Genomic DNA, 22,504 nt, shown 5'->3' on the forward strand with positions numbered 1-22,504 from the left:
GGGCAGGAAAGAACTAGTAAAGTAATGGACAGTACTGATACAAGAACAGATGGATATAAACAGGGCATGAATAGGCTGGAAATTAGAAGATGATTTTGGCTAAAATTCAGCATCTTCCATGTTTCAGGGATGTATGTGGTAGCTGGGTTGATCTGAGACAAAAAGAAATGCAAAAATCTCGAACTCTTGGTTCGAAAATGATACCTTTTATTAGACCAACTGAGAAATTGCAAAAAATATTTTTTTCTGCAAGCTTTTGGGCTCATGAACTCCTCATCATGCTCAGGGAAAGTTCAAGATGGTAAAAAGTCCCAATATATAGGAAATAAGCTTCATTTTCACACAGAGGAAGCAGAAGCTGGGAAACTGTAAGAGTGGTGTTAATGGACTCTCCAAATCATTGCTGATGAGGTCTTGTTATATCTCTGATTTGAAATACTGCCTTTTTCCTTCCACAAGTGATGCGTCAGAATGTGAAGAGGGCTACACTTGAGGAAGTCTTAGAACTCATGGCCACAGGGTTTTTGCGAGGAGGGTCTGGATTCTTAAAGAGTGGTGGAGAGATGTTAAAAGTAGGAGGGTCTGTCAATCGAGAAGTACGAGTTGGTGTCACACAGGTTTGTAATAATTTTTTGAGAAATTCTCTTTCTTCATTTCAAAATAGAGGAACAGTATTACACTCAGTATTACACTGTAGCTACAGGTTTGTGTGTTTAAAAAAAAAAAAGTCTCGGATTTGTGATTTTCTTGTTTGTCCCAAAACATTAGAAGAGCATAACCGTGCCATATACTGTGTCAATTAGTGGTTCCTGTAAATTAGCTTCATACTGGTTCATTATCTAGTGATTTGGGTAGATTAGGTGAATTTATCTGCATAAATATTCTTTTAAATTTTTTTGCTTAGCTTGCAGTAGTGGTTGAATTTTTTTAATTATTTTTAAATTGCAATATATGACAACCACAGGTTGAGATTTTTGGCTTTTGTAAGTAAATACAAGAAAAGTTCCTTAAATAACAGAGTACTTTAGGTACTGTCTGCACCTTAAAACTATTTAGAAGTTGATATAGTTCAGAATGCAGCTCCTAGTTGAAATTGTGTTTCCTTTAGGGAGAACATCACATTTATCCCCAATCTGTGCTGACTACCTGCTGGTGTTCTAGATAAAGTGTGTACCCTAAATTCATCTCTTCTCCTAAGGTGCCTCTATATTGGGATTTGCTGGGGTGCAGGAAGTCACAGTTACCTAGTTTAAAACTGAAGAGGGTAGGAATAGTGTGCTCCATTTTTCCTCATGCAACTTGTTAAGTTTCATAATTATACAACACCTTGTACTTTTACACATGTCATAATTATTTTAAGTCTATAAATAATAGAACACATTAATCATAATTTAGAATTATGGTTTATATGTAATGGACAAAATGTATATCACTGTTATAGTAAGCTTCTACCTAACTGGTATGATGTGGAATTACAGTTTTAAAAAAATAACCATTTATTTATTTAATTTATATGCTACCCTTGCTGGAAAGTATTCCCTCTTCCTGCCCAACCCAGCCTTGCTTTTCATTCCCCATTCACAACCATAACAGAAGACAGTATTTTTTCTCTGTCCCATATTCCCACATTCCCACATCTGTTCCATTCCTACCCACATTCCCCGAGTCTCACACGTAGGGGAGACCTCCCTCCTCGTTCCCAGCCCATACTTCCCTGTCTTTACTTGACATTTGTGGTGATTGATGAGAGCATTTGTTTTGCAAAATATTTTTCAGTGAATTTGGGGTATTTTTTTTTATTGGATCAGTTTATAGCAATTTCAGGCATTTAATTAAATCTCAAGTTCAGATTTTCTTTAAAAAACTAGAGCAATTTATGCACAACATATCTTGCATATGCTTGCCATATCTGAAATGAAAACATTAGGAAAAAACAGTCAGTGTGTATTTTTAATTGGATTTTCCTGAAATGCTTCTGAGGTTATGTCTGTATTGCACAATGTAGCATATTGTGGGCACAATGAGTTAGCTTGGTTACTGGGAGGAGTCTCACTATGGTGTATGGAGCTAATTTAACTTAGCTTTCTCTGCTCTGCTCATTCACAACTAGTAGAAAATATTTTTCAGTACAAATGTATCATTAATCTTTTTCTTTTGAATACTAAGTATATCCACTTGTTTCCATATTCACTATGTATATGTATCTGTATCTACAGGCCTATGTTGTCTTTGTTACAACGCTAGGAGGTCAGTGGTTGGAGCGCAACTTTGCTACATTCTTGTCTCATGTTCTGGATTTAGTTTCCCATCCCCGTGCGACACAGACTCATGTGGAGGCGGTATACTCTCGAAGATGTGTTTCCTTTATTCTGAGAGCAACTGTTGGCAGTTTATTAGGGGAGAAAGCACAGATAGCAGCTGCCAAGGATATCTGTCAAGCCATTGGTAAACAAATGAAGGCAGTAGGTAAGAACCATTTTTGTCTTTACTTAATGATGTACTCAATTTGTTTCTTATGAATGGCCCACTAGTTTTGTCCAGGTTTGTCATTGTCTTCCAAGTCAGTAGAGGTGCACTGACCGTTGCATTGGTCCAATATCGGATCAGTACCGATATAAAGAAAAGTGGCTGTATTGGAAATCGGCTTGATGGGGCTGATAATTTGACCGATAAATGCCCAAGTTGCATGCAGCTGCAGCATAGCACTCAGTCACTGAGGAGCAGAGCTGACAGCATGGAGAGCTGCCTCCAGCTGGTAAGTTTGGTGTGGTGGGAGGGGAGAGGGAAGGGGTGTGGGGGGGCAGATCAACACCCCGCGTGGTGAGGGAGGGGGCAGGGGCAGGTGCTGCTGAGGCAGGGTGGGTCAGGCGTGGGGCAGAGCCGCAGCTCATGAGGGGGGTGGCTCCGGCCACTGCTTGTACCCCAGGAGGGCAGTGGAGGCAGGGCATGTGCCCCCAGATCTGCATGTGGCAGGGCAGGCGGACTGCAGCCTTGGGCTGGAGCTGGAGCTGGAGCTGCATGGGGCTTTTCTCGCCAGGGGCTAGGCTCAGAGGGGGTGCTGGTGGCACTGGGAGGGGGCTGCAGCCACCCCAGATTTTGCCGCAGCTCCGCTCCCAGCGACATCACCGCCAGCTGCCTGGTGCAGCCCTAGCTCATCTTGGCGTGTGGGTGGAAGCGGGGCATTGAGCCAGGGTTGTGCCAGGCAGCTGGCCACAATGGCACTTGGAGTGGAGCTGCAGCAAAATTTGGGGTGGCTGCAGCCCCCTCCCAGCACCGCTGGCACTCGCTCTGAGCACAGCCTCCAGCAAGAAGAGCTCCGCAAAGCTCTGGCTCCAGCCTGCCTGCCCTGCCCAGCGCAGATTTGGCACATTCCCCCCAACGCCCTCCCGGGGTGCAGTCAGCAGAGCCACCCCTCCCCCCGTAAACTATGGCTCCGTCCTGTGCTGGCTCCAGCTCGGCAGGGCAGTGCCTGCCTCTTCCTCTGCCCCCTCCCTCACCGCGGGGGCATTGATCTGCTCCTCCCACTCTCCTTCCCTCCCCACTCCCCTTCCACCACACCAGACTTACAAGCTGGAGGCAGCTATATTGGAAATTGGTTTGGCATCCACCGGCATGCTTCTTTAAATATTGAGTATTGGTACTGGCCCCCAAAATCTCTATCAGTGCACCCCTACAAGTCAGTATTTTTCTCTATTTATTACTGTATTACTGAATTATTACTGTAGTTATGCTCCAAAATGGCTCAGGTAACTTTTTCAGTCAAGGCTGAGTTAAGTCTTCCAGGTAGCTTAGTTTTACTCTGAAGACGAATTTTTTTAAGTAGCAGAGATTTCTGCATGTCATTGCAATGATTTCCATAGCAAATTTGCTTAGTTAAAGTCAGCAGAAAATCCTAGTATCCCAAATTTTGTCTGTTTTAAAAATTGTTTTACTAGCTGCCCACGGTGTGAGAATGATGAAATAAAAACTTCAAATTGGTACCTTCTTATTAGGAATCTGCCCTTGCTATTTTGTGGACTGGTGGAGATTTAAATTGTGACTAAAAAATCACTCCTGATCAGACTTATTGTCTTCTAAGACTTTAATAAACACCAAAATCTTTTCTGTGTTATCACAGACCATAGATGTTCCTGCTAAGACAGTGGGGAAGAATCAAAGTATAGATGTCATGGAAATATACATAGCAGAATCCATCAAATTACATTTGTCTCATACTGTCATTTTAGTGTTAATGTAATTTGCATTTTCTTGTAAGCTTGTCACACATTCTTTGCCCACATGTGTGTGCATGTAGATTCTTAATACAGAATCCCAAACTCCTAATATAGTATTATTCCTACATATTTTGCATATATGGGTATACATATAGATGTTTTGTATGTCTATTTTTTCATAGTCATGTTTGACATTTTATAACTCTCCATTTCTCAGTCAAATGACTTTTTTAATTATAATGGCACCCCCTATAATTTCTGAGAATCTACTGTAACTTGACGCTTTGCTGGGCAATTTACTTTGGCTTTGCTGTAAAGATGTTACTTTTTTTCTGAATTAACTTGCTTTGCCAAGCCTTAAGAGGTAGAAAACGATTTGCATTTTTAATGTAACTGCAAACCTTAATTTTTCCTTTCGCTCTTATGTAGTGATTTTTATGTGCATCCATTCAAGTGTGAAATGAGAGTTTAGTAGGATATTTTGATTTTTGTTTTTCCAGAAGCAGTAGTGAATGATGCTAACAGTGAAAATAAATCGGGAGCTGCTGATGTAGCTGCAAGCCAACATGTGATGGTGTGTGCCCTTCAAGAGCTGGGTAGCTTAGTTCAGAGTTTGAATGCCACTGCATCTCCTCTTATTCAAGAACCCTCCATAGGTATGAAAGTGAAGTTGAATGGTACTATGTAGCATTTCATAAGATATATTGACCAGTTAACATGAAATCAGTGTAGCTAAAACTGGTCTATATGAAGTTTATAAAATTATTCAAAGCATTTTGCTTCAAATTACAACTTCAAACATTGGAGTGAGTTTGCTCTTTCTGGTTCCTAGCGCTCGTCATAGATTGAGCTACTTGTACCTCCTGTAGTTAAAGTTGTTCAGTATTTCCCATTATAAAGACCCTAAATTTTCTGTGTTGAATTTCTGTTTCAGGCTAAGCGTTTGGAGAATTTCAGCAGAAATGTTTCAGCATTTCTGTCATAATATCAAGGAAAAATATGTTGTTTGGTCTTACAGCATTTTAATTGGAAAAAAATCTGCCATCTCCAAATGTCGGTCTTGAAATTTTAGAAGTGATTGCTTTTGTGCTCGGCATACATCTTTTTGCTGCCTGCTCCTCCCCCAAAAGAAAAAAAAAAGAAAAAGAAAAAAAAACACATTTGCCAAAATTATAAACTTTAAACATCTCAGTTCTCACACCTTTAATAGGATTTGAATTTGGTAACAAACATCTCTGAAAAGCGTAATCACGTATGACCTTCTACATTCTTTGGGGTTGAGGCAGACTTTTCTTACAGTTGCTTCCCATGACTACAAGTGGGGCACTGAACCTTAGGACAAAGGTGACTCTTTTCTCTGTCCTCAGGGTTGCTGGTGCCCATGCAGTAAGATGGGGGAAGCAGCCTTCTCCAAGTGTAGATGGGACAAGAGCTAGGGCAGAGGGAATAGATTGGGGAAGTGAGCACTTCTAGGGTGACCCTTCCTTCAAAGGATGGGATGGGTGACAAAATGCCTGAGTAGATGCAGGGGGGAGACTGAGTTTGGGTTGAGGAGTAGTATACAGTGGGCCAAGGAATGGCACAGAGATGTGGATACTGGGAATTGTTAGGTTGGAACATCATAGGGTGCAGAGAAAATGGGGAAACAATCACTACAGTTGTAGGTGGACTAAGAGACGGGACTGTAACAAGGACAGACTGGAAGGAGTCTGCATAGCATGCACTCTCATCCAGAACCTGGAATGAATCAACCTATTGCTTCCAACCACTGATCCTTTGTTAGCAAATATCTGTGAAACACTGGCAACATGGATCTTATCCCCTATGCAACATATAGAATTACAGCCTGTTACCACTATCAGTTACTTCATTAGTTCAAGTGTCAGAGGTCTTCCCTGTGTACCTGACAGTTCCAACCCTTCTGGTATACTATGTGGGGGTCAGTATGATGCCATCGATAGAAATTCTGTTGATTTGGTTTGTTTTCTTTGAAAACATAGGCAGGGCCGAATTATGACATGCTGGGGCCCTAAGCTAGGGGTTCCCAACCTTTTTATTTTGTGGCCCGGCAAACAGCAGACCACCACACAGAGCTCTGTGGCCGGAGTTTCCTGCCGGAACACAAGTAAAGATACTTCCATCCCCTGGCTGGGGGGTAGGCCCAAACCTCAACTGCAGCTCCTGCGGGCCCTGTGGTAGGAATCGCGGCCTATCTGTGGGGCTGCAGTTTGCTGGTCTGTGGTCACTTCTGGTCTGGCAGCTAACCCTTCGCAGCCCAGGGCTTGATTTAGAGGCCCCTCATAATGTGAAGCTTACTTGGTTTATGCCTAAATCTGGCACTGAATGTTGGCATTTACATAAAAAAACGTACTAAAAGATGTGGGTTGTAAAGTCAAGCACTTCAGCGTTAGGAAATGTGAGAATTAAGCTTGCTTTTGTAACCTTATTTTGGACCCCTGTACATTGTAATAAGGAAGACGTTTTTAATTACATGGTTACAGACTATTTTTTCACAGGGTTGCTGGAGACCGTAACCTCAGTTCTCCTTCATCCAAGCATGGCTGCTCGACTTGCTGCTGCATGGTGCTTGCGCTGTGTAGCTGTAGCGTTGCCTTTCCAGTTGACTCCATTTCTGGACAGATGTGCGGAACGGCTCAACAATCTGAAGACCTCTCCTGAAGCTGTTAGTGGCTATAGTTTTGCAATGGCTGCTTTACTCGGTGGAGTACATCAATGTCCCTTAGGTATTCCTCATGCAAAAGGAAAGGTGAGATAAAAGTGCAATTTTAGTCTGTGTAGCTACTGTATATAACAGTATAAAAGCTAAAGATATTTGTATCCAGAAATAAGTAATTCCACAATTGTGCAACACTGACCATTAAAATTATATTGATATAACTCATACCTGATAAATATTTAAAAAACCCATGAGCTTCTGTATTTCAGACAAGGTGTTTCCCAGGTTTGTTTTCATTTTTCTAGTTTAATGGAAGTGTGTTTTGGGATGTCAGTCAGAAATGTGATTGCACAGACAGGTTGTCCATGTCAGCACTGCTAACACTCTGTTATTTGCACAAGAAACATGTGATCTGTTCTTAACACAAATTATCTGGTTTGAAGACATCTTTACATTATATTATAGCACAAGTAACAGCTATTTTCTGATAGTTTCTTTAAGTGATTTAACTTGCATTGTAAATCCATTATTGTATGTAATCGTTGCAGATGGTAGTAAGTATTGCTGAGGATCTATTACGAACTGCTGCTCAGAACAGCAGATTGTCTTTACAGCGCACTCAAGCTGGGTGGCTTTTACTTGGAGCACTTATGACTTTAGGTTTGTACTAGTAGTTTTTTTTTTAATATTGTTTTAACCTGTCTGGCATTTTGGATTTGTCTGCTTCAGTAAATGTTTGCTGTGCAGTGGTAATCCAGTACCAGTCTAATGCTAGGGGACAGAAGGCATATTAGTACTTCAGTGTAAAACAGCAAGATAGTAAGAATTACCGTATCAGGTCACACTGCTGCTATCTTCTGCTGAGTTCTTCCTCTAGCAACTGCATATAACTGATATGTGGAGAAAGGCGAACCTCCCCACACCAGTAATGTATCTTAGCTAATAAGTAATGCTATAGTAGGGAAAGGGACTTCTTTTCTGCTTCTATCAGTACAAGATGTCATTATCCATTTCAGTATCTCGCATCTTGAGCTCAAATGCAAATGTTAAAGGTCCTAACATTATGTAGTAGTAGTTTTTGAAATCCAACCCATTATTTGGCTCTGATGTTCTGTGACTCTGGGTTCTGTAAATAAATTATATAGTGAGAAGATTTAAATATTCTCTTCTTAAATGTCCATGTTCTTGGAGAATTTTTAATTTTAGGAGACATGATAAAAAGGACTTTGGTGCTTTCAATGCACTGTAATAGTTTGATCTCAGTCAAGTTCCACCTGAATTTCTTTCTTTTTTATCTAAATAATCCTACCTGTAACATTTTATTATAAGAATGCCTAATGATGCATTTAGCTGCTTTCATTATCCTTTTCTGAACTTTTAAATGTAAAAAAATAGTTTGCAGGAGTGGCTTTTTTTTTTATAGTTTACAGAACTTCTTGGAAGAACTGACCACTCAGTTATTTAGTTCATAACTACCAGTTATTTTTTGTAATAGTAATACAATGAGATTAAGGTTGTTTAAAGAACTTGTTTTACTCAGAATATTAAGAATACAATGAAGTAAAGACCAAAACAAGATTGGTAGGTGTTAGTCATACATTAATTGATGAAAACCTAGACTTTTAGAGGGACATTGGCTCCTTAAATTTGACCTCAAATTATAAAACAAAATGTTACTGAACTCAAAGTCAATAGATGTGTCTGTAATTTAAAAAATAAACATACCATTGCAATTTATTTGAAGCACTTTTAACTGGGAAATGAAAATTACTAATTTTTCCCCCCCTCATTAATCTGCTCAGGTGAAATGGTTTCAGTTTTTTGTTCTTAAAATTTTCAAATTTGTTTTTATAGATTCCCAGTATATTTCTATTTAAAAGTAGGTACTGCAGTTTCAGATTAATATTTTCTTGGTTAGGTCCTTCTGTTGTTCGGTACCATCTACCAAAGATGCTGCTGTTATGGAGAAATGTGTTTCCTCGTTCCTTGAAGGAGCTGGAAGCAGAGAAGGCACGAGGAGATTCTTTTACGTGGCAAGTAACGTTGGAAGGTCGTGCTGGAGCTCTGTGTGGTAAGGCTTACAAAGAAGTGGTCAAAGTTCCTGTGTTGTTTTTTTAAATGCATATTAATTTCAAAATCGCAAATAACAAAGAATTTGTAACTTCACATCTTTTTTTCAAAATAGATTTGAAAAAGAAAACAAAGTTTTGAATTTTTAATTACTTTTAATAATTTCATTATTACTTACCTCATTTATAGGGTTAATACAAATAGGTTTGTTATTCATTGCTTATTGGCTAACCTATTAATATCCCTATTTTAGTTAATTGGTGACATTTTTAATTTCCATTTCTGTTTCAATTAAGCATTGAAATAATTTTCCATTATTAGCTATGAGAAGTTTTGTTGCCCACTGTCCTGAACTGCTTACTGAAGACGTAATCAGAAAATTGATGACACCTATAGAATGTGCCATGACAATGATGTCACAGTAAGTAGACACTTAAAAATTTTTCCATCTCTCTGCTTAATTTAACTGGACATTTAAAATAGATTTAAAATTATCCTTATTGTTGCTATAAACTAATAGTTTAAGTTATCAAAATTCAGCACATTTAGTAAGATAAAATATTAGTAGTTTTTCTGCTCTTCCCACTCAAAAAGGATATTTAAGAATAAAATTAACCTATTTTTATTACTGATCAGTTCTGTGTCTTCAAATTTAATGAAAATATTTATTTAAGTCTTAAGTATTTTGTAAAAGTTTATTATTAAAGAACCTAAATTTTGGACCATTTGAACATTTATAGTCATAGTGACTTACTATTACTTTTGGATTTTATATGAGGGTATATAATACTAGTTTCATCATTAATAAAGTTCCCCTAAGTATTGTTACATCTGAAAATAAATTAATAATTTAAATGTGTTTCTCCAAATAGTTTCCCGAACTATTTACTATTATATCAGCTATGAAATGCATATGGCAAAGACATTTTGTAAATGCTGTATATTTCTGTACTTAAACTCTTTTTATTGTTTATTTTTTATTTTTTTACACTGTAGTATTCCATCAGTTATTAAAGCCCATGGAGCTCATCTTAAAGCTAGTGCAGCTATGGTCCGATTAAGACTTTATGACATTTTGGCTTTGTTACCTCCAAAAACTTATGAAGGTAAATAACGATATATATGGTCGTTTCCTTTAAAACATGTACTAGGTGTTTCTTTTGATGGAATCTTGGGGAGTGGTTGTTGAGGCTCAGATATCAAAGTTCTGTCATTTCAGTATAAATACAGGAATAAGAAGATTCCATGTTGCTATTTCAAAATAAAAGGTAGTACCTATAAGAGAGAGAAACCTTCTAACATTCATATACTACGTTCCTTGCTCTTAAATATAATGTGGTTATTTAGATTGGGGATGTCAGATATATGGCATGCTAGGGTACTGGTGGGCCAGGGAATTTGAGGGCATGGGTACTGCTGGGAAGAGGCATATTGCATAATCTGTGGTCCCATTGCCCTATTAGACATGTTCCTTGATGGCAGGGGGTATTGACGTATCCCTACTCAGCCTGCTGGGCTGCTTGTTCTGTTTTCTCTCCTGTGGTAAGGGACCTCTTAGCCCCTGGCTGATGCTTGCCTCTCTGCTTATGCTGAAAGCAGTCATTTGGCCCATGGCTGTTGCCCCACTGCTGCCACTTCTGATCCTGTTGCAGCCTCCACTTCTGCTGCAGATCTAGCTGCAAGGAGCCCTATGTTCAGGGTCTGGTCCAAGGCATGGACTGACTTTGACATTCCTGGTTTAGATGAATAGTTTGTGTATTCCATATTACATACTTTATGAGCTATGTATTGTAATGTGCAAGCATGTTTCAGAAAGTAATGACGGTTTCAAAATATAACCGTTTTGTGTGCAGTTAAGTGGAAAACTACACAGCAGCGGGCAGTGCTGATGGTGGTGGTGTCAAACTTATTGTTTAAGACTGTAAAGGAGTGATGAGGTCTAGTAAATAACTGTGCACACACAAAGGTTTTATTTTGAAATGGCTGTTACTTTCTGAAATGCCCTAATAAATTAATACATTTTATTATATTATATAATAAATTGCATTACATAAGTACATTTATTTATTTTTGCAATTTGTATGTCTTGGCTTGGCTATGGTTGCTACATGTGATCCAGTTCCTGTTTTTATGGCATTAAAAAATTTTAACTGTTATTTTACATATTATTTAACACGCAAAATAAAGTGATACAAAGAGGGAACATTATTAGAACAGTTGTGCTCAACCTTTTTGACGGGCAGGCAGGCTGGGCGGTGCCCAATCCCTCCCTTGGCTAGCTCTGGTGGGGCCACATCTGGCTGCAGAGATGGGGGAAGGGGACAGTTTGGGCCCGATCCAGCTACCATGGTGGCATGGGGCTTGGGCTGGCTTTATCCTGGCCCCACAGCAGAGAAGGGCTGTGACCTGGCCCTGAAGCAGGCCTGCTGGGGAAGGGGGAATAGTCTGACCCTGCGGAAGGAAGCAGGTGTAGCCTGGCCCCAGCCCTGTTGCTCAGAGGGAAGGGGGTATGGCCTGGTTGTGATCTGGCCCTGCCAGGGAGAATCATGGCTCAGCTCAGATCTGCCCTGTGGGACTTAGGATTTTGGCAGTGGGAAGGGGTGGCAGTACTGCTCCCTCGCTACCTAATTTCCCAATCCACGAGTAGTCTGAAGAGCTGGATTCCTCGGCCCTGTGGGCAGCTGCCTTTGGCCCGTGGGTTGGAGGCTGAGAATCCCTTTATTAGAAGGTATGTATGGAAAGTGTAGAGTTAAGACTGAGTATTCTTCCTTAACTCTGCATTTCTTGACTTCTTAAGTTTGTGGCTTCTAAGTCTCTTTAATATGTAATGTAAGAATAGATGTAGTTGAGGAAAATATATATTTCGGGTGTTCGGAAATTTAACAAGTTGTATGCAAAATAATCATGAAAAAATTGCAGTTTGGACAACCTTCTCATTCACCTATTTGCAGAGCACGTTTTCTTGGAGAATTTTAATTATGGATCACTTACTCTATTGGTATCTAAACTGTTAGAAAATTAAAAAGTCCTGGAGCAAATATACAGAAAACATAATGTTTATAATACATTTTTCAAATGCTTTATCTGTTCTGGTCCAGAAGCAGTTATTTTATTTTGTTTTTCGCTTTGCATGTCAGTTATTACTAAACTTGGATGCAAATTTACTGCATTATGGAGTAAGTGTGCTAGTATTCTAGATTGGAGAAAGAGCAATAATACATATATTTTTTCTGCTGTGGCTTGTGTGTGCTGTTTTATAATATTTACAAAAATAGACTCTGTGCAATTCCTCACAGTAATACCCAAGTACTTTAAATTAATTTAGCAGCACCATGTGTGAAGTAGTGTTCCCAAAAGTGGGACTGTAGTCTTGAAGGAATTGCTGTGATCTCTAGGTTTAAGGGACTGGTTCTGGACATTGTGAGTTCTTAGGTTCTGTTTGCAGTTCTGTTCCTGACATTGGGCTAGTCGGGTTTACTTCTCTGTGTCTCAGTTTTCCATTTGTTAAATCAGGGTATTGCTGATTGCTTGAATTTATAGCATAAATCCAATGATGAAAGCTGCTATATGAGAGGCAAAATGATCAACTCTAATGTACTGTTCTTTTATCTAGGATCATTTAATGCACTTCTTCGGGAGCTGGTGGCAGAGTTTACTTTAACAGACAACTCTGCTAATACAACTACATCACTTCTCAGATCTCTCTGCCATTATGATGACAGTGTTCTTTTGGGCTCTTGGCTGCAGGAAACGGATCATAAATCAATTGAAGACCAGGTGATAAAAATAACAAAAATAAAATTAAACTTTACATTGGCACTATTTAACAAAATCCAGAACTCTTAAAAACTACTTCTAATATGGATTAGAAGGGCTAGTGTAATGCTCCTGATTTCTGAGCCTGTTTTATAATATTATATAGGTTTAAAGCCTACTGAGTTCAATTTGAATTTGTGATAGAACTAGATACAAAAAAGGTTAGTAAAGAATATTATATAGTTCATCCAATTGTGGCTAGTCTATCCTTTTTTTTAAAGTTTAATTAGATCTGGCAATAGTCCCAGCAGTTTTTTTCAGACAAGGTATCACAGATTCTAATTTTCTGCATATTATTTTGGAACTGTTGTCACATCTTCATTGCAAATAATGGAATACTAATGTAGGATATTTTTTAAGACAGCAATATGAAATATCATTCCAGGTTATTGTTTGATGGTATATTCATTCTAGTGGATGAGTTTATAGAAATCTTTGTATGTCAAAGAGGACCATCTCAAAAGCTTTAATGTTGTCTACTTTGTGAATCATCCCTGTCTACACTGGTAATTCATGTTGCCTTTCCACCTCCCACTGAAGTTGAGAGAGAATTAAGATTTTTTTTTCCTCCTGAAAAATCACTTTGCCACTTTTATAGTTGTAATTGCAACTAGACCCAAATTTGATCAGCCTGACTCTAATTCACTCGTCTTAACATTCACAAGAGTGACTGAAATTACATTTGCACCAAACTATTAACTGTTTTGAACCTTCAAGGATTTATCTGGTACTGTAGACAAATATGTGGATAAATGAGACACAGTAGTTGGAGAGCTCCTGTTGATATGTTTTCTAGTTATAAGTTGCTGTATGTCCTGTTTTGTTTACCTCCTAGTTTTAGTTCAGAAGATGTATGTATGAAAATGTATTTGGAAAGTATTTATATCTTGTGGCATTTTGCAGCTTCAGCCAAACAGTGCCTCTGGAAGTGGTGCTTTGGAACACGATCCATCTTCTATTTATTTGCGCATCCCTGCTGGTGAAGCAGTGCCTGGTCCCCTTCCCCTGGGAGTATCAGTCATAGATGCCTCTGTGGCTCTCTTTGGTGTGGTTTTTCCTCATGTTTCTTACAAGCACAGGTCAGTCTAAATTTTGCAATTCCAGGAGATGGTGGGCATTTTCTTCTTTTAAGACATGGGTTTTCAACCTTTTTTATCAAGTATACCTCTTCTGTCTCAAAGTTTTACCTCCTGTACCCCTTTAGATATTTTTTCTTGTTTTTAAGGTGGGAGGGGAGAAGAGGGGGTGTGTAGATCAAGGCCCTGTCGTGGGGGGGGGCAGGTGCTGCTCAGCCAGGGAGGGGTATGTGGGGGAGGGCAGCTCCTGCTGCTGCACACAGCCCAGGAAGGCATGGGGGGTGCATGCCCCTGGATCTGTGTATGGGGCAGGGTGGGCTGCAGCTGGGGCAGCGCTGGTCTCTTCCTGGTGGGGGCTGGGCTGGGCTGGACTGTGCTCGGGGTGGGTGGCAGCATCGCTAAGAGGGGGCTGTGGGAGGGGCTGTAGCCCCCCATTCCCCCTCCCAGCTCCTGCTGGGAACAGCCCAGCACCGTCCTGACCCCAGTCTGCACTGGCACACAGCCTGCCATACCCCATGTGCACATGCAGGGGCATGCACCCCCCATGCCCTCCCAGTGGAGGGAGCTGCTATTGCCCTGCACCCCCTAGACTCGGCCCAGCTCTGCGGCGCCTGCCCCATTCTCTACTCCCTCCCACACTGTCGGGGTCTCGGGGGGGTGGGGGGGGGGCTGCAGCTACTCCAGAATTCATTACAACTCCCCCCAACCACCCTACCAGTGCCACTGCCCAGCCCCCACCAGGAAGAGCCCAGTGCAGCCCCAACCTCAGCCCACCTCACCCTGCCCTGTGCACAGATCTGGAGGCATGTGGCCCCCATGCCCTCCTGGGGTGCGTGTAGTGGGAGGAGCCGCCCCACGTGGCTCAGTCCCAAGCCCTGCCCTGGCTGGGCAGCCCCTGCCCCAGTCCCACCCCTAATCCCTCCCCCCACAACTAACTTACCAGCCAGACCCAGCTGCTCTCCACGTGGCCAGACTGTGCTCTTGGCTGTCCATGTGCTATGCTGTGGCTGTGCACATGCATGCGGAGTTCTGCTTACCACTATGACCCTTTTAAGTACCTTTACAGGTACACATGCCCCCAGTTGACAGCCACTGTTTTAAGAGAATTGTGTTATTTTTCAAAGAGTGAATCTGTCCTGAATGTTAACTGTTTCAAACTTGAATTGTGGTATTCTGTGTTCATTTCATCTGATTGGGTTACAGATCACACAGTTTTGGTTTAGTCCTGATTTACAGTTCTGAAAAGTGAAACTGGGATCTGAAGGTCAAATTAGTATCTTTTTCTCCTTCTGTCCAAGGAGGGATGTCCAACTTCTAACCAGCTAGGGGCCACATGCCCTTCAGGTGCATTGGCTGAAGCCATACTAGCATGAGCCGTGGGCTTTCTGGGCATCCCCACACTGCATCCTATATGCAAGTGCATCAGAGTCACCCTCTGCTCCCTGGCCACGGGCTCTCCTGCTGCCCTGTGCCACATGGGCACACTGGACCATAGACTTCTCTGGTGCACCACACTATATTTACCCTAGGCTGTGGGGTTTTCCAGCACTGTGGGCTGTGCCATGTCATGCAGTCCTGCCCCACTGGATAGGGGTGGGATATGGAAGCCAGAGAAGGGAGGAGACCCCAACTGCTGCTGCAGTCAGAACAGTGAGAGAAGTGGCAGCTGGGCAAGACCCTTGGGACTGCAGTTGGGCAGCCTTGTCCTAGTGTCTTATTAACAGTAATTGCATTTCTGCAAGCCAAATTCTTGTAATATCTGTGTAGCTGCTAAACTCCGATCAAGCCCTTAAGAATTTTTGTGGCCTCCAGTTCCCTTTATTTAGTCTACACCAGGGACGGGCAATTATTTTGGGTGGAGGACCTCTTACCGAGTTTTGGCAAGCCATCGAGGCCCACAAGGGTAGCCCTGTGCCCTGGTCACCATCTTGGAACCAGAAGTCCAACCCCCTAGCCCCTAACCTTTGCCACCGGAAGCCCCTCCTCTTTGCCCCCCTGCCACAAGTACTCCTTTCAGCAAATGTATGTCATCTTGGAACCAGAAAAATACTGAATTATATTCTAAAAATCAAACATTTACTACAACATTCAGTAATTTGATTTCAAAAAATATTTTGTCCTGATTTATTTGTGTTTGTGTAGTGTACATAGAGGTGATTATAAAATAGCTTAACATGAAGTCTTACTCTTGTATATTGTGGGGGGGGGTATAGGTTTGTGGGTAGGTGTGGGTGTTTGCGAGGAGCATGGCTGGGGAGGGCTGTGGCATGTGTGGAAGGAGAAAGTTTGCCCACAGCCTCCCTGTAGCAGGCGGAGCCCCCTGCAGCACTGCTCCAAGCCTGGGCTCCGCTCTCCTGCTGCTCCTGGCTGGCCTGTGCTCCCATTTGCAGCCACTCCCCCATCTGCCACCACTGCATTTCTGTCTCTTCCCCGTCCCTCCCCTGCTTGCTGCTCTGGCACCACATCCCAGCTGCACAGCAGAGACTGCAGGATGCAGCAGGAGCTGGACCAGCTTGGCCAGCACTGCTTGGAGTCAGCTGAGAATTGCAGGGCTGGGTTGGCTCCTGCTGCTTTCTGCGGCCCAGCGCTGGAGCTGGGAACCATGGGGTGCCAACTGGCAGGGGGGTGGAGGGGAGCGGTGGCAGCGACAGGCAAATGGCTGTGGCAGGTGGGGCAAGTGGGAGTGAGTGGGTGCGTGGAGTGCAATGATAGTTGGGTGGGAGTGCAGGGCCAGTGCCAGCAGGGTGGCAGGAGCTCTATGGAGCAGGGCTGGGCTGCACCAGCAGGGAAAGAGGGGAGCCAGCCCGGCTCCAGAGTCCCTGCTGGTCTGGCCCCGCCTCCCTGTCACCCCACTCTGGGCCCCTGCTAGCTCTGGCCCTGACACACCAGTGTGGCCCCGCACTCCTGCCCAGCTGTTACTGTGCTCTGCGCATCCACTTATTGCCCCTTCCTGCTGCCAACCACCGCTTTCACTGCTTCCCTGCCTGTGGCTGCCATTGTTCCTCTCCACCCCACCACCAGCTGCTCCAGCACTACGTGGTTCTTGGCTGCAGTGCTGGAACACAGCAGCTCACCCAGCCTGGCCTGACCCTAAGGACTGGGGCAATTGTCCGCCATCTTCCCCTGCCCCACTTCTTATCTGAATTGCCCTCTGGCGCAAGGAGGCAGGAACAGCCCCAGGGTCCCAGGCCAGAAGGCTTTGGCCTGGGGGGTTGCAGAGGGTCAGGGTAGGCAGGCAGGCCTTGTTTCTAGAGCCTTGGTTCTGCTGGTGGCTTCCCCTGGGTCTTACTGCCCCCGGCTCCTGTCATCTCTGACAGGCAGCCAGGGCCACATAAATTATTATTTTCTAAATTCTTTAGGGGTCCCGCAGGCTGGATAGAATGGTCTGGCATGCCAGATGCGTCCCGTGGGCCGTATTTTGACTGCCTCTGGTCTACGCAGTTATTGCTGATTTGTAGATGCTTAAAAAACACTTTTTTGAATAAAGACCCAAGGGGGAACATGATTCAGTTTGCTTTCTTTTACCTGTGTTTCATGTTAGCACTGAAAAAACAGCAGGTGTGAAAAGATGTTACTAAATGCCTTGTCATTAAATGTAGCTACTGTGACTGAATACATACTAAAAGTAGGTCTGAGTCACTTTGAAGTAGAATTGCTCTTTAATGCATTCCCTGTAGGAACAAATTGTGCTAGGTAGACAATCTCATTCTGCATTAGCTACTGTTTATAGGAGATTTGGGATGTATTTGCAGATAGAGCCGAGGGAAGTAATTCAGCTGTCAGATGAAAGTAGCTTGTATTACTGTTGTAAGGTCCGTCTATGTCTGAATGACACTATGACTGATTTCTGGGAAACCACTGCTGTCTAAATGGTCAGGGATCCAGGTATTTCTTAACTTTCCTGCTCCTGGCATCTGTAAGAAAAAGGGAAGTTGTTACATATTTTCTCCCCCTCTGCTAAATTCCTAGCAGCCTTTTTTTGGAGATGGACAGACAAAGTGTGACTTATTCTCCCCATGCCTCTTTCTTCTGGCATTGTTTTTTTCAGACAGGAGCAGGTAAGTGTTTCTTGTTTCATGTTCCCATAATTTTCAGGTAATTTGGTCAAATACCCTGCAGTCCCTACGACCTGTGAATAGTGGTTTCTTTAAAGGTGATTACTGCTTTTGGTTTAGCTCAAAGGGCCAGAAGACTGTCAGCCAGAGATGGCAGCTTTCTCTGCCTAGCAGCATGCTCTCAGGCTATTATGTGAAACAAGGAAAACTTTTCACAGAGCCCAATACATTTTTCAGCCAAAATACAGAATGCAGTGCCTTGCTCACCATTCAACCACTTTATTTTTAGTATTTTTAGCATCACTCCTTTTCAGTGTTTTTTTTTTTTTTTAAGAGTCTCTTTTTTAATTATGTTCTTTGCTTTGTTCCAGACTACAGATGTTGGATCACTTCGCTGAATGTGTCAAACAGGCTAAAGGTGTTCGACAGCAAGCTGTGCAGCTGAATATCTTCACTGCTGTTCTCAGTGCATTGAAGGTAAAACTTTTAAAATGTGTAACTGAGCCATATTGATATTTGAAATGGGATTTATATTATGTTCAAAACCTGTTAAAAGACCATTATTAAAATTGAAAAATGAAGCGTTCAAAAGTGAAGACATGCCCTCCTGTGTATCATATGCATTATGGTACATTACCTAAGTCTGCTTTTTTCCCCAACTCCATTCTGCACTGAGTGGAGTCCCTTTTTCCATTCAGTGCAGAGAATGGGTGGTGCTTATTTAAAGTTACAGTTGCTCAGCGTTTTGTTTTCTTTTTCTTTGGTCTGTGTTCCCATGGTTCAAACCCAACTTTGAAGATGGAATTATCCTTTTTTCCTGGGTTGTTTTTTTTAACTGCAACTGTTTCATCAATTAAAAAGCATCTAGATTTACAACATTGCTGTGAGATAAGGATATGACATTACCACTGTTTACAAATGGGAAATTGAGATACAGAGAGATTATGGTTACAAGTATTGTATTTTCTCAAATCCAAGATGAGCCCCCTCACCCCCATTTAACACGAGGGTGAAGGAAAAGCCTTTATCTTGGATTTGAGTATTAATGCCTGGGACAGGCAACTACTCAGGTCTGGCATCAGAGTCACAGCTTGCTCCCACTCTCCCCCCACTGGTAGAGCAGGTGCTGGGGGATAGGTGTTTGAAAATGGCTCATCAAAAACAATTAGCAAAGAGCCTTGCAACACTGTTGTTGATTTTGGAGGAAGCTAATAGTTTTACTTCTTAAAGTGGAAGTAGAATTTTGTTTTGATTTTACTTGAGTGTTTACATAGTCCCCATTCTATTTATTTGTATATATTATGTCATATATTAATATTCTCTTATGTTTAAAATAAAAAGATAAATCTCCTCCCCCTGAAAACACTAGCATGGTTACTACCATTGGAAGAATTACAGGAAAAGTGGATATTAAATGCTTTTCTGTACAGTGGGAAATGTAAGATATATCCTGCTATGCCTTAAACCTTTGTGTAGAAAATCATTAGCCCTTTTTATTAGTGATTATTTTGTAAGATTATTAGCTTAATATATTTTAACTTTCAGCAAGAGACAAAAAACTTTTATTCTTTGTGCTCAAATATTGCTTCATATTTTTCATACAGGGTTTAGCTGAGAATAAAAGCACTTTAGGACCAGAAGAAGTTCGCAAATCTGCTCTGACTCTGGTTATGGGAGCCCTTGACAATCCTAACCCCATTTTGAGATGTGCAGCAGGAGAGGCTCTTGGTAGAATGGCTCAGGTGGTTGGAGAAGCAACTTTCATTGCCAGAATGGCTCAGTACAGCTTTGACAAGTAAGTTGTTGTCACTTCGCTTCATGAAAGGAACTAAAAGTTCAAAGTTGTTTGGAATTGTCTTTGCTAAATAGGACATAGATATTTTAAGTGTATTTCCTTTTTGCTGTGTAATTTAGGCTCTGCAAGCCTGACTAGGTTTGTAGATCCTGAGCTCTTCTAGATGTGGTTACCAAAAGTAAGCATTGACTGATTTTTAAATACCTGGAACCTAGATGGATGGTATATTTAAAGATGGACCCACTTTATCAATACTACTCAAAGCACCCATGATTTAGCTTGTTTACTGTCCCATGGTTGCTTCTTTCCTTCCACTTCGTTGGCATTTGGCCTGCTGAGATCTGGTGTGTGCTACAGATTTCAGAAAGTGAGACATCTCTGTTTACTTCAGATGGACAAGTAAACTGTACAAAAGTATAGGTTTTTTTTTTTTTTAAACTGGCAAAAGGTAGGATTGGATGGCACATTAGAAACTAACTGGTTCAGGAAGGCACAAGCTTTTGCAGGAAATGACCTACTTTATCAGATTAGCCTAGCACCCAGCAGAGTAATTTGTTGCTTGGAAAGCTCGTCTCTCTCTGAACCAGTTAGTTTCTAAACTGCTTTCTGCCTGACTTCAGATTAACATGTCTGACTTTAAAACTGAAAATGATCTTTTAATGATCCATTTTCAAAGTCAGCTTCCATTTAATTAATGCTTTTATTATCTGGTCCTAAAAAAATCCAATTGAGTCCTATATTCCTCTTTCTCTTTTTTTTTGCAGAGGTGCAAAAGAAAAAAATGCAACATTTTGTTTATAAATACTCCTAACTTTCATAGATTAAACATTTGGGGATTTTGTATTTCATTAGGCACTTTTCTGTTAAGTAAGGGGAAAGATGCCTAGAGTTGCACCCCTTGATTTGTTCGATTTGGACAAACCAGTATTCAAATCTATAGGAGAGGTTTCAGATTCTTCCCACATTGTTTTCTGTGTTCAGCAATATTCCTACATACTGTCATTCCAAGTTTACAAGATAAAAAGTCTTAATAAAAGAAGTAAAAAATTATTAACAGAAATTTATTAACAAAATCCTTGATCAGTGACTGTTAACTAGGGTGCTGAGATCCTTTTCAGGGTGCCATGGGGTGTCATGCAGTGTTAGCACTGTAAAGCATGCAAGTAAGGTAAACCCAGAGCTTTCAAATATGAATCCATAGTGTCAAAAATATTCTGAACTGTGATCTGTTACAAGGAACCTAGAAACTTGAATGGCTCCATTACTTTTTCATAGCGAAGAAACAAGTGAAAACTAAGAGTTGGTATTTTCTGAGAGGTGCCTGGAGGTTGGGAAGGTTGGGCGCTACTGCTTTAGATTAGCCTAAGTATTCAGAGAAACTTCAGCAGGATGCTTATTTTTATGCATTCAAATATTTTTTCAAGATTTTCAGCAGTGCTCATAATTTGAACCTTGTTTCCTACAATACTCAAGTTTGTAAGATTTCCAGTTTTAATTTATTGCGTTTCCATGATTCTTCAAGTGCTTTTATCTCCATGATTTGCCCTCCATGATCCATTTAATTCTTCCATCTGTGCATATTGTTAAATTATTTTGTGTTATCTATTGAAGGTGTGTAATTTATTAGTTTGTATTCTGTCAGCAGGATGCTAACTTCTTACATATTGAATGTAAAGAAATGATACTTCGCTTGCTTCTTTGAGGAAGGTTCATTCTTTCTGTCTTCTAGCAGACAATAGTGGTCTCCAGCCTCGTTACTGATGGGTGTCACATCTGTTGGTGCAGATGGGAGCTAAAAGAAAAGTGATTACATGTTATTGCTTATGTAACCTAGTGCCTTTTAAAAACTTTCTCTTGTTTTTTTCCTCTCATTCGTAAAATCATTAAGTTTTCAAACAAAAGATTTGTTTTTTAAAAAGTCATAAAATGCACCAACAGGAAAGGAAACGCTTGGATGAGGATATTTTAATAATTAACGTGGCAGTATCAGATAATTCAGCTCTATTTCTCTGTAGTCATGTGTGTTGTCTCTTCATATTCTACCTCAGCAACAGTTGTAAACTTTGCAGCAGTTTTCACAAAGAGTTTGTATGACAAATCATGGTGATATTGCAGTGTCAAGCAAAGAGTAAGCATTTTAAGGATATCATGCATCTAAAAATATTCTTTATCTGAAATATCAAATTCTGTCCAGGAAGCAAGAAGGAAATTCTTGAGGAGTCCATATGATTTTTACAAACAACGGGATTTAAGAAGTTAATAATCAGAAAGTTTTAAACATTTTCCTCTTTAGCTGTGGCTTCCCTAAAAGTCTTTAATGTTTTTCTAATTGACAAATGTAGTCCTGGTGGGAGCTCAGTTTCATTCATTCTTATGACCACTTGGACAATACTTGCCTCACCTACAAACTTAGTAAATATCATGATTTTTGTGGTTTAATTTTGATAGGTTAAAATCCGCACGAGATGTTGTGTCAAGAACTGGTCATTCATTGGCTCTTGGCTGTCTCCATCGTTATGTTGGTGGAATAGGCTCTGGACAGCATCTGAAAACCAGCGTCAGTATTTTGTTGGCCTTGGCTCAAGATGGCACTTCACCTGAAGTCCAGGTAAAAAAAAAAAGGATTTTGAATTTTTTCAGTATGGTGCCAGATAGCAATGCATTGCATGTCTGATCATCGTATTAAATCATTAGTCTGGTGGGAGAATGTTATAGGAGCTCAAAAAAGGAACAGATCGTGCTGCAAAAAGTTTGTTTTAATTGAAAGAGGACCTTTTTGTCCTAACATTGCCTTAATTTAT

General features: G+C 41.2%; 1 protein-coding gene across 2 annotated transcripts in view; it reads left to right on the forward strand.

Moving 5' to 3' along the window:
• Positions 1–22,504, forward strand: part of HEATR5B (HEAT repeat containing 5B) — an 88,757-nt gene that overhangs the window by 14,763 nt on the left and 51,490 nt on the right. For both annotated transcript variants that reach the window (XM_019549724.1, XM_019549725.1), the window contains exons 8-20: positions 460–617; positions 2,217–2,466; positions 4,715–4,870; positions 6,731–6,981; positions 7,440–7,551; positions 8,810–8,962; positions 9,283–9,382; positions 9,958–10,067; positions 12,575–12,738; positions 13,681–13,856; positions 18,280–18,385; positions 19,513–19,703; positions 22,152–22,311. In XM_019549724.1, the coding sequence (XP_019405269.1) occupies positions 460–617; positions 2,217–2,466; positions 4,715–4,870; positions 6,731–6,981; positions 7,440–7,551; positions 8,810–8,962; positions 9,283–9,382; positions 9,958–10,067; positions 12,575–12,738; positions 13,681–13,856; positions 18,280–18,385; positions 19,513–19,703; positions 22,152–22,311 (2,087 nt within the window). The remainder of the gene's footprint in view (positions 1–459; positions 618–2,216; positions 2,467–4,714; positions 4,871–6,730; positions 6,982–7,439; positions 7,552–8,809; positions 8,963–9,282; positions 9,383–9,957; positions 10,068–12,574; positions 12,739–13,680; positions 13,857–18,279; positions 18,386–19,512; positions 19,704–22,151; positions 22,312–22,504) is intronic.

This window comes from Crocodylus porosus, unplaced genomic scaffold, assembly GCF_001723895.1.
Source record: "Crocodylus porosus isolate Cpor-Errol unplaced genomic scaffold, CroPor_comp1, whole genome shotgun sequence".
NCBI classification, from domain to species: Eukaryota; Metazoa; Chordata; order Crocodylia; family Crocodylidae; genus Crocodylus; species Crocodylus porosus.